Source organism: Gymnoscopelus microlampas, assembly GCF_963454915.1.
Source record: "Gymnoscopelus microlampas genome assembly, chromosome: 14".
NCBI lineage: Eukaryota > Metazoa > Chordata > Actinopteri > Myctophiformes > Myctophidae > Gymnoscopelus > Gymnoscopelus microlampas.
The window spans coordinates 50,174,621-50,187,626 of NC_139951.1; the positions used below are offsets into that span (position 1 = coordinate 50,174,621).

The 13,006-nt window shown below is 45.0% G+C and overlaps 1 protein-coding gene across 1 annotated transcript in view; it reads right to left on the reverse strand.

The window, feature by feature from the left end:
- LOC311061040 (uncharacterized protein) overlaps positions 1–9,875 on the reverse strand; it is a 37,516-nt gene extending 27,641 nt beyond the window's left edge. Inside the window, exons 1-2 of the mRNA XM_084079520.1 lie at positions 9,825–9,875; positions 7,048–7,749 (exon numbers count right to left, since the gene is read on the reverse strand). Coding sequence (XP_083935646.1) covers positions 7,048–7,749; positions 9,825–9,855 — 733 coding nt within the window. The 5' untranslated portion in view covers positions 9,856–9,875. The remainder of the gene's footprint in view (positions 1–7,047; positions 7,750–9,824) is intronic.
- Positions 9,876–13,006: the final 3,131 nt, after the last annotated feature.

A 13,006-nucleotide genomic window follows, 5' to 3' on the forward strand; every position in this document is an offset into this window, starting at 1 on the left:
TAGCCATCTTGCCTAGAGTCACCCGCAACATCCCAGGGAGGGAGGGCATCTCCTCGGAGATTACTCTTTCGGTTGATAACTGGAGACCTGTGACCATAGCTGCGAATTGCTGATGTAGGAACATGACTAGCTTATCGTCCTCTGACTTGCGGCTCTTATGCCAACAGTGCTCTATTAGCAGTGTCTCGTCATGGGTTAGCCCCAGACCCGCATAATAGCCCCAGTCATTGAGAGCGTTTCCGTCTCTGTTCAACGTCATTCTATATCTCCTTAATCGATCTCTAAAGTTGAATCGACAGGAGGCCGGTTCTCCCACTGTTCCATTTCCGCCAAGTTGGATTCCCATAGTCCGTGCCTCGCGGCACATAGGGACTAAGGTTCCTTCCTCGCGGATTGCCTTTTTGAGAAACGTGGTTTTATCCAGGTCTCTCCATGGCCTATCTGTTTCATTCAGGCCTCCTTCCACGCAGTGCAAGAGAGCGTCCATCACCCGGGTCCCAAAGGAGCCAGTGATTTTGCTTACTTGCTCTGGGTCGAGGACAGGAGCCTCAAATGTGTACAGGGTATGGCCCCCTGCCATGGTTTCTTTAAGAATCCATGGCAAACCAGGTGGGTAGGCTCGGTATCCTCCAGGTCCTGGCTTCTTTTTGGCGAGGACCCAAGGGAACCATTTTTTGACCGGGGATAAAGAGAACCCTGAGGCTAGTCTTTCCCGGGCCAATTGTTTTGAACCATGTTTTACCAGAGGTGCAGCCATTAAAGGAATTGCTATTGGCTTATCTTCCTGAGGGGTTTCTTTAAGACCTAGCTCGTTCATAACTATGATAACCTCCATAAGATCTGCCATTTCCGTTAAGAAAGCATCTAGCTCTCTTGTCTCACTAATGGGCCATTTTGTCACAGTAGTAACAACTTGCACCTCAGCAGTTTCAGGGTTCAACACAGATATGAATTTGCGACTGTTTTCCAATTTTACTGCCTTAGTCTGATTGACTTTGGTCAGAAAACAATTGGAAACTTCTTCCCAAGGTTCCCATCGTGGGTCCCCCTCATAGCGGAAGCGTGTTGTCACAGTCATACAAGCATATGCGGTTCGGGGCCCTTTTACTGTTCTCAGCTTCTGGACCACCTCACCACGTAGCCTGTTTACCTCGATTGAGTCTACTTTGTAGTCTAACAATCCTTTTACTTCCTCCTCCCTCTGCTCCGTTAGCTCGGGCCATGTAAGGTGCGAGTTACAGTGCTCGGGATTCATGACGTGACAGTCGATGTCATTCTCCATATGGGAACACTGAGGTGGTGGCCCTAGCTTTGTTACGTCCAAAGGAGGGCCTCCATTCTCAGCGTTTTGGAATGACTTCCATAACTCCCAATGTGTCTGGGAGTCATTCTGTCTCATGCATGGTAGGGGACTTACTATTGTAAGGACACCCATCACCCCCCCTTCCCTGGTATTGAGGGTAGGGGGGTACTCATATTCCCATTGCACCCGTGTCTGGGGGTGCGACAGGGCCCTTATGAGTCCTAAAGTCACTATCAGAGCTATGGCCGTGAAGGTGACTTTTACTAGCAGTTTCGCCGTCATACGGGTAATACTGATTTTTCGGGGAATCTCTGGAGGAGTAATACCTGTCCTGGCGCCCAGGAAGGTTTCTCTAAAGATATTATCATCTCCTCCGTCATCCCTCTCAACAGCGCGGTCGGTCATCCTGGCACTCCCCCTCCCCTTGTCACCGCCGGAGACCTGCGGGGAGAAGGGCCACAGTCAAGACCACCTTAAGAGGTCCCTGCATCCTTTCTATCTCTCATGAAAGTCCTTACGGCTTTGCGCCATAGGCCCCCTTTCTCGGTCCCTTCCACCCAACCACCAGGCTGCACCTGTCTCTCCCCTAAGGGCAGAGACACGTTGGGTACGCCACGCACGCCCTGTAGGGCGTCAGCATATGAAACCCGTTGCAGTTTAGGCGTAAGGGTCCTATCGGGTACGGGAATAACTCCAAACCCAAATGAGATCACATTACCTTCAGGGTCCACGTCCATTGACACGGTCGCCCTGACCCACTGGTATCCCTCCTTCTCAGGGTGTTCACCATGGGTTATACAGGAACCTAATGCCAGCCCGGCAACCTCAGACCCGATGGGTGCCACGTTGGGTGGCACGTGGGGCGCGCCACGTGGGGCGCTAGCCGGGCCATCGCTAGCGAGGATCTCCCATACCAGACTTTCTCTGGTTAGGTTTTTCCTCATATAGCTAGTGTGTTCAGTGTACCAGTCCCAGTGAGATAGACTATAACTATCATCTTGGTATGGTGCACGCTCACACTCCACTATTAATGCAGTACGAGCTCCTAGCATGCATTTTATCAATGCCTGTACGCTCATTACCACTGCTTTGCCCACCATCCTCTCAGCAGACTTGCCCTTGGGGTCGACCCCTAGGACCATCCACCGTGATGGAGTGTCGGCGATGCTTATGGTCTCTCGGCCCTTTTTCCAATGGGTGCGAGAGGAACGGGAAGGCACGGGGATGGGATAACACCAGTTGATAGACTTTTCCAGGTCAGACAGGGTTAGGAGGTATAAGTCCTCCGTGCTCCCTTTGAACTGGATCCCAGCCTTATTGGCCAGAGCCTTTCGAACCGGGGTCATCCCACTCTGCAGGTAACCTTTTCCCGTTGTAATACAAACGCCAGAGTTAACCTTTGCGCCCTTATGCAAGGGGCATGGGAACAACTCATCTCCCGTCCAAGCGCACTGGCACTTGTTGGCCCATGATTTACTCATGGGAGGATAACTCGCCAGTGCTATTCTGCCACACCACTTAACGTAACACATGCCACAGAGTAGGATGCGACAACCCCTAGGGCCTTCTCTAGGGCCTAGGTCTATAGTCGTACTCTCACTCATACTCAGCTGTGTTACGTACCCTGGTGGAACCGCAGCTGGCTTGCATTTACCCTGCCCCGCCCAGCGCTGTGCTGCAACTATGACGTCGCACATTGCACACAGGCAGGGGGAGTTTCTCCACAACCACTCTATGGGCTTCTTGTCAAAACCTATTATTGGCAAGAACCCATTCCTCGCCTCCTTAGCCATCCCCATGCCTCTCCCTAGCCAGATATCCTTTCCGTTAGTGCCTGGAGACATAACAAAGAGTGCCCGTTTGTTGGCACACTCCAAAGCGAAAGGTAGGGACTCCTGGGTTCCAACCTTCCTTTCTGCCTTAGAATGCTTCGACGCCATAGTACTGATCACTGAGTTTTGCGAATCTGTATAGTATGAACTACACTAAATTCCTGTAATACCAACCCGTGTGGACTCAACACTTCTAACACAGTGCCACGTCCTTCACTCTACAGCTTAGGATTTCGCCCCTCAGGTTTGCGGCACACCCACACTTCTTCACCTACGGAAAAGAGAGGAGGAGAGGGATTAGTGCCTGGCACATACCTCTTCAGCTCTCCTCCTAGGTTTAGAGTGTCATGTAACCTGAGGAGAGGGAGGGGTTCGTCCCACGTACTCTCCACCCCCTCACGCGTCATAAAATCCTTGACCTCCCGCACAGTGCGTTCGGCCACACCACTGGTACTAGCTAGATTATAGGTACTGACCAGAGAGCCTGGGTTCCCCTATCTTCCAATACCCTGGTTACTGGTTCGGCTTTGAAGTAGGTTGCATTGTCCATCCGGAGGGATTCCATTGCTGGTCACTCCTTCAGTACGCTGCATAATTGGATAGCTACTTGCAAGCCAGTAGGTGCAAACGTAGGAAACACCTTTATCAAACCTGAATGATGGTTTCATCATCTGGTTTTGCTAAGGCCAAGAGGTCTTTTGGGGCCAATAAAAGGCGCCAAACCAGGCTTAGCCACTATCCCTTCAATCCCATGCTTTCTAGCAGCGGGCATTAAAGAGTGACATGCACATATACCCATATGCACATATGCACATACACACACATATATATATATATACATACATACTATGTATACATATATATACACGCATATATTACACAGGCGCATAGCTGGCATGTTAGCACGCAATGTGACTTCAGCTCCTGTGTTTTACAAGGTATTCTTCCCCGTTCATATTACAGAGGAGCGTTCCGTCTTTCTCATTAGTATTCATTTCCAGTGCCGCTAATAGAGGCCTGTATTCTGAAACAGCCGAGATTATGGTATTCACTCTTGCTCTTGGACTGGAGCTTTCCGGGCAGCGCGCTTGGCGCGATGCGCTTCTTGCTCCTCCTTTGAGAGTTTATCCCATTCCTCCTTCTCGAGGTAGGGTACCAATGGTTTTCGGCCCGTGGTCCGGGGTTCCCCCTGGGACTTCGGGCTCTGGGCTTTCGGGGGGGGGTTCTGAGGCTTCCCTCCCTTTTTCCCGTTCTTTGGCTGAGAGGTGTTTTTCTCTCTGGCCTTTCTTTCCCCCCGGGGTGGCGGTTCGTTTGGGGAACCTGTAGCCCGGGGTTCTGTTACCTCTGAGGTTTTCGTTTGATTCGAGCGTCGATGCGGTGCTAGTGCATCGCGTCGATTCCAATCGATAACCTCATGACTGAGCCCCCGGGGTGGCGGTTCGTTTGGGGAACCTGTAGCCCGGGGTTCTGTTACCTCTGAGGTTTTCGCTTGATTCGAGCGTCGATGCGGTGCTAGTGCATCGCGTCGATCCCAATCGATAACCTCATGACTGAGTTGTTCCTGCCCTTCACTAGGGGAGGCTTCATTGCAGCCCGGTGGGGGGCTTACAATGGTAATTTGTCTCATGCCCAGATACCTAAATGCAACAGTAATATGTAACCGGGCAGGAAAGGCTTGGGGAGGATCGCTACGATCGTCCCCTTCTTCCTCGTCTGATGAGGAGGAAAAATCCTCATTATTCGCTCCCTCTGTGGGAGTGGAACTTGAGGTTGCCATATCCTTTTAGCTAGGTTGGATTTTTCTAAGCTATCGCACAAGTAATATTATCTTTAACTCTTATTTCGTGGCTTTTGAGCAATTATGTTGGTCCTTCACAGAGATGTTTTTACCACCTGTGGCCACTGGTTGCGCAGTCCAGCCTCTGTTTCACCCTGTTAGGAGGGATACGCTAGCGGATACAGCCTCCGGTACAAGTTAGCTCTAGGCTCACAAATTAGAGTAATAATAGCTATACTTCCTGAGTTCTGATATACGGCTTGTAACTCCTAGATAACGGTGGTCTCAAGCCCACCACAGGGACGCCATGTAAAGGGAATCAGACCCTGGGCGAGTTAGACCCAGACTCCCTCACCAGAACCCCTTCGAGGCATGCTAATTCCTCTCCGGTTACTGGAATTTTAACCTTACTCCTACTAATCGCTTATATCTAGAATGGATAAACTCTTGTCTCTTGAGTTCAACCTAGAGGATCTATTCTCGGTAGATTACAAGTGGCTTCCGACAACGACTAGACTCAGACTTGGACTAGACATTGCTCAAAACTCAGGCACAAATCTAAAATAAGATTTAATAACACTCAGTGATCGGAAACCAATACTATTGCCTTGGCGTCTTTGACCAGCAGTTACGGGACACAACTACGGTTGTTTCTGCGTGTGCTCCAACATCAACTGTAACAGACCTAATTTCACTCCTGGCTCTGCGTTATTACACGGCAGCTAGTGTCTAGTGATCTCTCGTGAGTAGCGCTCTGTATCCTGCTTTTATAGGAAATAAATGAGAGCCACTCGTTGAGAAATGAACCTAGCACCAACCACCTTACTTAGTAATAAATAGCAGATAGCTGAGAATGAAACTTTAGACCGTTGACAGGGCCTGTCCCAACCTGTGTCGGTTAGAGAGAATTTCTCAAACACAGGTTAGCTCCTATATTAATGTAATAATATGTGTTAGCAATCTTACCACAAAAATACAGGAAAAGGACAAAATACCCGGATATCTTTCTTGGCTAATGAGGCAGTGGGGAGGCAGCCGTCACACGAAAATGAAGTTCAATAAAAAGATTTATTAAGGAAGTGAGTTACAAATATAGAGAGTAAAGTATTGAGAAGAGGAAAAGGCCACCGAAGTGGCTAGCAGCTAAATCTGAGCAAAACAGAAGTCTCTAGATGCAAAGTCCAGGAAAAATCTGCCCATCCCTGGGCGACCGGAGGTTAAGTACATCAACCCCTGTGGCAGAACACTGTCATTACATGGCATCATCTCACCCCTCCCTTCCAGTCCAATTTCCAACTCTCGAAGCACGTGGTTACTTCCTGTCACGTCTCACCTCCGCCAAGCAGACAGTGCGTGACCTTGGCTGTCTGGCCTGTTATCAGCTTACACAGGCAGCTGGTGAGAAAGTGTGTGGGAAGCGATCTAAGCAAAAACATAGCAGAGCTATAATGCTATAAGCTAAATATCAGTTTTGCATGTTTCAATGATCTCTAATAGTATGGACCATGTTGGCTTCTTGGATCGGGTCGGTATTGGCTGGGGGGTGCCCCGTAGAATCCTGTTGTAGGATCGGGGCTGGGGCAGGGTCCTTGCTGGGGTTCCCTCGATGCATACGGGTGGGGGTATGGTGGTGTAACCCATGGTAAACACCCCCCCCCCTGCTGTAGGGACAGCGTTGTAGGGAGCATTCCAATTGCTCCATCGCTCGCTGCTTCCGGGCCAGCCAGCGGCAGCAGCAGGTGCCCTGGCAGCACGGTTGTGTTTCAGCTTCTCTCTTTTCTTCTTGCCGGCCGACACGGCAGGCGCTTGGGGCAAGGGCCTTACAGGAGCTCGGGGTCTAGGGGTCACATTGATGGCTTGGGCCTCGCTCTCAACATTTAGTCACATGCTCTTGTTAATACATTGCTTCAATCTTTATAAAATCCACAGACAGTTGTTTTTCAAAAGTAGATAAAATAGCAGATCTACAAGCTCACAAAGCTAGGCTATTTTCTGTTCTTTTTATTTTAATAGTTTATTATTTATTATAGTGTATTATAATTATCATCATCATCACTATACAATGATGTAATAATAATAATAAGGGTAAGTGTAATAATACTAATAATAATAGTAATAATGTCTACAAACATTACCTGCAGACAGAGCTTTCAGAGCATTTCTTTGTCTGTGTGTCTTCTTCAGAAATGTCTGGACATGTCCCTCTATGTTCCTCTTCCTCTCTGACATCTTCTCATCTCCATCATCTTCATAGTGTCCACCTCTGTTTCCTGACACCATCTCCTCTATCTTCTCCATCAGCTGTGTGACCTGAGTGTCATCTCTCCTCTTATTGTTGAAGACATGATATCTGTTCCCACATTTGTCAACAAGCCAGCGGAGGTCTTCTCCTTCAGCCTCAATGTGCTGCTCAATGCTTCTGTCTCCCAGACGGTCTCCATGGGTGAACAGTACCATAGAGTGACTCCAGAGACTCTGTGACAGAAGTGTCATGTGTTCCTCTACTGCTACTCTCTGTGCTTTGGTGAATGCTTTATCAAGAGGAACCGTCAGAAGAGCAGCATGTGGTCCAGGAGGACAGAGAGACACACTGTTCTGGATCTCCAGTTTGTCCATCTCTGAGGTGTCCTGTAGTGGACTGTTGTACCACCAGCCTGGTGAGTCCACCACTGTCACCTGTCTCCCTGCTACTTTACCCTGTCTCACCTCACACTGCACTGATGACCTCTGACCTCCCTGTTTAACTTTAAAACCACTTCCTGTCAGAATGGTGTTTCCTGCTGAACTCTTCCCAGAGTTCTGCTCTCCCAACAACACAATCCTGAGGTCAGTCAGTCCTGTCAGAAAACGTTGTTTACTTTCACTTTGTTTAATAACATTTTCAAGGTTTTTGTTTTAAATAGCGAAAATAGATGATCCACAAGCTCATATTGCTTCCCAGCGTAACACACTGTGAGCTTGTAGATCTGCTGTTTTAGCTATTTGTCATATAACAAATATTGTTACTGTAAATGAATGCCCTACTTCACCATACAAGAGTGTCGCACAAAAGTAGTGAAAACAGCAGATCTACAATTTTATTTGCAGGCGAAATGTTATTGTTTAAACATGCTAACCCAGGTGTCACTGTTAAAAACCAAAAAGAAAATCCCAAAAATAGTGACAATAGCAGACCTACAAGCTCACAACGCGTCGCAATGCAACGCGTTGTGAGCTTGTAGATCTGCTATTTTCACTATTTGGCATATGATGAAGTATATAGGGCTCAACCACATTAAATATGTTCTTGTATTCTGTTTTTATTTTACTGGCTGGTGAAATGTTAGTGTTTAAGCCATTAAAACGAAAAGATTTTAGCGTTGGCTTTACAAAAATAGCAGATCTACAAGCTCACAGCGTGAAAATTTGTGCCGCGCTGCAAGCTTGTAGATCTTCTATTTAAAAAAAAAAAAATCTTGGAAGTGTTTGAATAGTTTTTGTCTTCCTTTTAACACAAATTGTCTCTCCTGGGGGCCCATCGCACAAAACATCTTCAGATGGGGGTCCGCGGCCCGATCGATAGATACTTGTAGAAAGTCTCTCTCTCTCTCTCTCTCTCTCTCTCTCTCTCTCTCTCTCTCTCTCTCTCTCTCTCTCTCTCTCTCTCTCTCTCTCTCTCTCTCTCTCTCTCTCTCTCTCTCTCTCTCTCTCTCTCTCAGCTGATCTACAAGCTGTCGTGTTGCAACGTAAATCAAAAGTGTTTTGTGCCAAGGACCCCCAGGAGAGAAGATTTGGGTTAAAAAAATCCAAAAAGCAGAGATGTACAAACTGCCAGCGCGGCACCAAGTGACACGCTGTAATAGGCTGGTTCCAGACCATAGACCCCGCCCACTCTCTGAGTGGACCGCCTCTTGGTCTGGTGTTGTAAATGTGAACCTATAGGATTTATTCGGTACAAAAAGCTCTGCAGCTTCAGTCTGATAATCAGGCTAACGCTGTGGAGCTTGTAGATCTGCTATTCTTGAATAGCCAACGCTAAAATCTAAAATGACGCGGATGCTTTCCCGGTTTTAATGGGTTAAACAATAACATTTCAACAGCAAGTAAAGTCACTTAAACAAAGTAAACAAAACATACCAATGTGTTTTGGAAGTCCAGTTGTTTGTTTCTTAGCGTCTGTCCTCCATTGTTCTGCTCTTCTTCTGATGGTTCTCTTCTTCTCCTTCAGTTCCTCTGAGACGTGTTCTTCTGTCTCATAGTGACAACCATTACTAGTCACCATCTGATCTATCTTCTCCATCAGCTCTGTGACCTGACTTCTATCTCCTCTGTCACTAATGTTAAGAACATGGAAGCGACCTTCACATTTCTCAGTAAGATATCTTAAGTCAGGGTTAGAACTAATGAGATCAGTTCTCATGTTGTTTCTATCAGCTACAGTGAACACTATAATAGTGTGTTTCCACACTCTGTCACTGAGGAGAAATCTCACATGCTCCTCTGCTGACATCCCTGTTCCTACATATGGGCTGACCAATCTGATCACTAGGACAAAGGCATGGGGTCCTAGAGGACACAGATTCACACTCTGTTGGATTTCTAACTGAGTCAGTTTTGGGGTCAGATCTAGGGGAAGATAAGACCTCCATCCTGGAGTGTCTACCACAGTGACCTGTCTGCCTGACACTTTCTTTTGTCTCATGACACTCTGAGATGTTATTCTGTTTGTGTCAAAAACATGTCTGCCCAGGATGATGTTTCCTACTGAACTCTTTCCACTGAATCGACCTCCATGACTTCCCCCGATCAGAACAATTCTCAGTTCTGACCTGTTCTTCCCTGGATGGAGAGATAAATATAATATTCATAAAGATCACAGATGTGACTAAACCAGTATCAGTTTGTTGGTTTCATGTGTTTTAATAGAACTCACCTCTGATGGAAGCTGAGGTTCCACTGGACATCCTGTCTACAGCTGTTGTAGAAACTGGAAAAAAATAACACAACAATCTACTATAATTATTATTACGCTCAATGTATCTGCACTGCTACATTTGTCATCAACATGTTAGAGGTTCACATTATTCTATAGATTTAAATAACATTCTATATTCATATACGTTTTACTCATTAATGTGCTGGTTCTCAAAGGTTTTCATGTCAAGGAAATTTGAAATGATTCCCCATTTTCCCCAAGTGTTTCCGAAATAGATGATCTTACAAGCTTGAGCTTTCTATTCATAGCTAAAGTATAAAATAGTGTTAAAGTGGTTTGACTGATTCTTTATAAATATTTATATTTATGTTTATATATAACTCGTTTAGCTGGGGACCCCGCCCCATCAGAATTTGTTTTGTGCCAGGGACCCCCAGAGGAGAAAATATGTGTAAAAAATAGCAGATGTACAGCATGGCACGAAGTGACGTGCTGCGAGCTTTTAGATCTGCTAATTTTGAATAGCCAATGCTAAAATGACACAGATGCTTTCCTGGTTTTAATGGTTTAATGTAATGACATTAGTAACCAGCGTGTGTGGAGCTTTTTGTTACTTTAATTCAGTTAATTCGGTTCCAGAACATATTGCACTAAATCCCCCCCCAAATAACGACCAACAAACGGAAAAGTGTGTATATATATATATATATATATATATATATATATATATATATATATATATACACACACACACACACACACACACACACACACACACACACACACACCTACTTTCCGCTGTACTGCCTGTAGTGTAAGAATACATGAATCTGCTAAACACTGCCCATTAAGACCGGGAACGCGTCTGTGTTGCGTCTATTAAAAAAAGCTCATAGCGTGGCACTCGTGCTGCGCTATGAGCTTGTAGATCTGCTATTTCTTTTTTAAATTGTGAAAATGTGTGAACATCTTTGAATATATATTTTTTAAAGCGAACATTTTAACTGAAAGCTTTGTTTCTCGGACATTCTACAAATGTCTTCTAAATACAGTTTTTTGAAAAAAAATATGTTGCTATAATATCAGTGGTCCTCAAAATGTTTTCATGTCAAGGACCGCCAAAATGATATGTATTTGACCGCGGACCCCCATCTCCAAATATGTTGTTCCAGGGACCCCCCAGAAGCAAAAAATGGAGTAAAAATGAATTAATTACTTAAAAAAAAGAAAAGAAATATATATATATATATATATATATATATATATATATATATATATATATATATATATATATATTCAGAGATTTGCACTCATTTTCACGATTTTTCTCATAGTGCGGCACTCGGTGCCGAGCTTGTAGATCTGCTGTTTTGGAATAGCCAAAGAAATATAAAATGATACAGATGCGTTCCCGGTCTTAATGGGTTAAACTAGAAAAAGTGCTCCTCGGAGCACAGGTCTCCACCAGGTCAGGTTATTGTGGGCAGCAATGTTCAGAATTCACCAATCAGGATGGAATATGAAAAATCTGACAGATCCGTCTTGGTCACTTGTCTATAGAGATACTGTGTACCTATTTGCCTAATGTTTAGACAACATTTGTAGGAGTGATATAAAGAAAGGGTTTAGCGAAAATCGGCCTCCTGGTGGCGCTATAAAAGGCTGATGTGAAATATGCAGGGTAGAGGTTTTTGCTTGGCCTCTAGGGATTGTGCGTGCAAAGTCTCACGTTGATCAGTGCAGGTATAGGTAAAAACGTGCCTGTTATAGCGCCACCATGAGGCTTATTTGAAAATGTTCTGGTGGCATTTCTTCCTCAGCCTAGTGGGAATGTGTGCTAAATTTCACGGAAGTTGCACGCTGTGTTCATGATTTGAGGCTTTTTTTTTAAACTGGCCAATCCTGCAAACTTTGGAAGGACAAATCTGTGGGAGTAATATCAGAAAAGTGTTCTGCAAAAGTCTATAACAGGCCGATCTGAAATATTCAGGTTCTGCACTGGACCCAGGGAGTGTGTGTGCACAGTTTCACTACGATGGGCCCAACGGTGCCGGAGATTAGCTGGACACAGAGAGACAGACGGACGGACCGACACAAACACGGACAGACAGGGTGTAAAACATAGTCTGGGCCACGCCTTGGGCCTGGTGGAGACAATATGAACAGTTGAAACAGGTTCACAACGTACCTAATCAGACAGAGTGCTTGTCAACATGTGAGGCCTCTGGTTGCTCCACATGGGTCTCAGTAACTCACTGTTGGTGCATCTGTTCTGTTGTCAGTGATGTAAAAGATCCTGCAAATAAAAACATTCTTTATTCAGTTGAGAGTGAAACAAAACAACATCTCCGCTTTGTATAGGAAGGGGTTTTGTATAGGGTTTGTATAGGAAGGGGGCGTGTCTGATAAAATGAATATCAAATATCTAAATTCTGAATCAAACAACTTATAAACTGTCTGAGATGAAACACTAAAGCCTGAGTAGACGTTAAAATGACCTCCAACATGTTTGAAAGTGAAATATCTCTTTAACAAACACAATGTTGTAACTTCCTGTTTTATACGTACCTGTTTCCACCCGACAGAAAATATACACGTTTAACCCCTTACACCCTTTATACTTCCTTGTATGACGAACAGCAACAATATAACCAATGTTTCAACAAATGGCTTGATTTTAGATCTGATATTTACTGATACGTTTTGAATCATTATAAATTCTTAACTCACCTTGGATTGAGATCAAAGTAATGCTTGATGGATAAATGTTGATTCATAGACTTTAATAAGTTTAAGTTGAGCAGCACTTTGTGTCTGTTTCCTCTCTGCTGGTGGTGTGCATCAGGGGAATGACTGACAGTTAACAAAAGGTCATGTGACCTTGATAACCTACATGATTGGATAACTGAATGAACCCATATTTCAATGATGTCATTATAGAGTTCAGCTTTATTTTCATGCATTCTGGGAAATGTAGTGAAATGTTTGTTTCAGGCTGTGAAGACCATAAATAAATACAATGTAACTCTACCTAGCAACCGACTGCTGACATCACACAGAGTAATGCTTTGTGTCATGGAGCCACTGTGTTACTAATTACACTAATTATTACATTATTTCACTCATAACCTACATATAAATGATTATGTCACACAGCCATACAAATCTAGATAAATAAT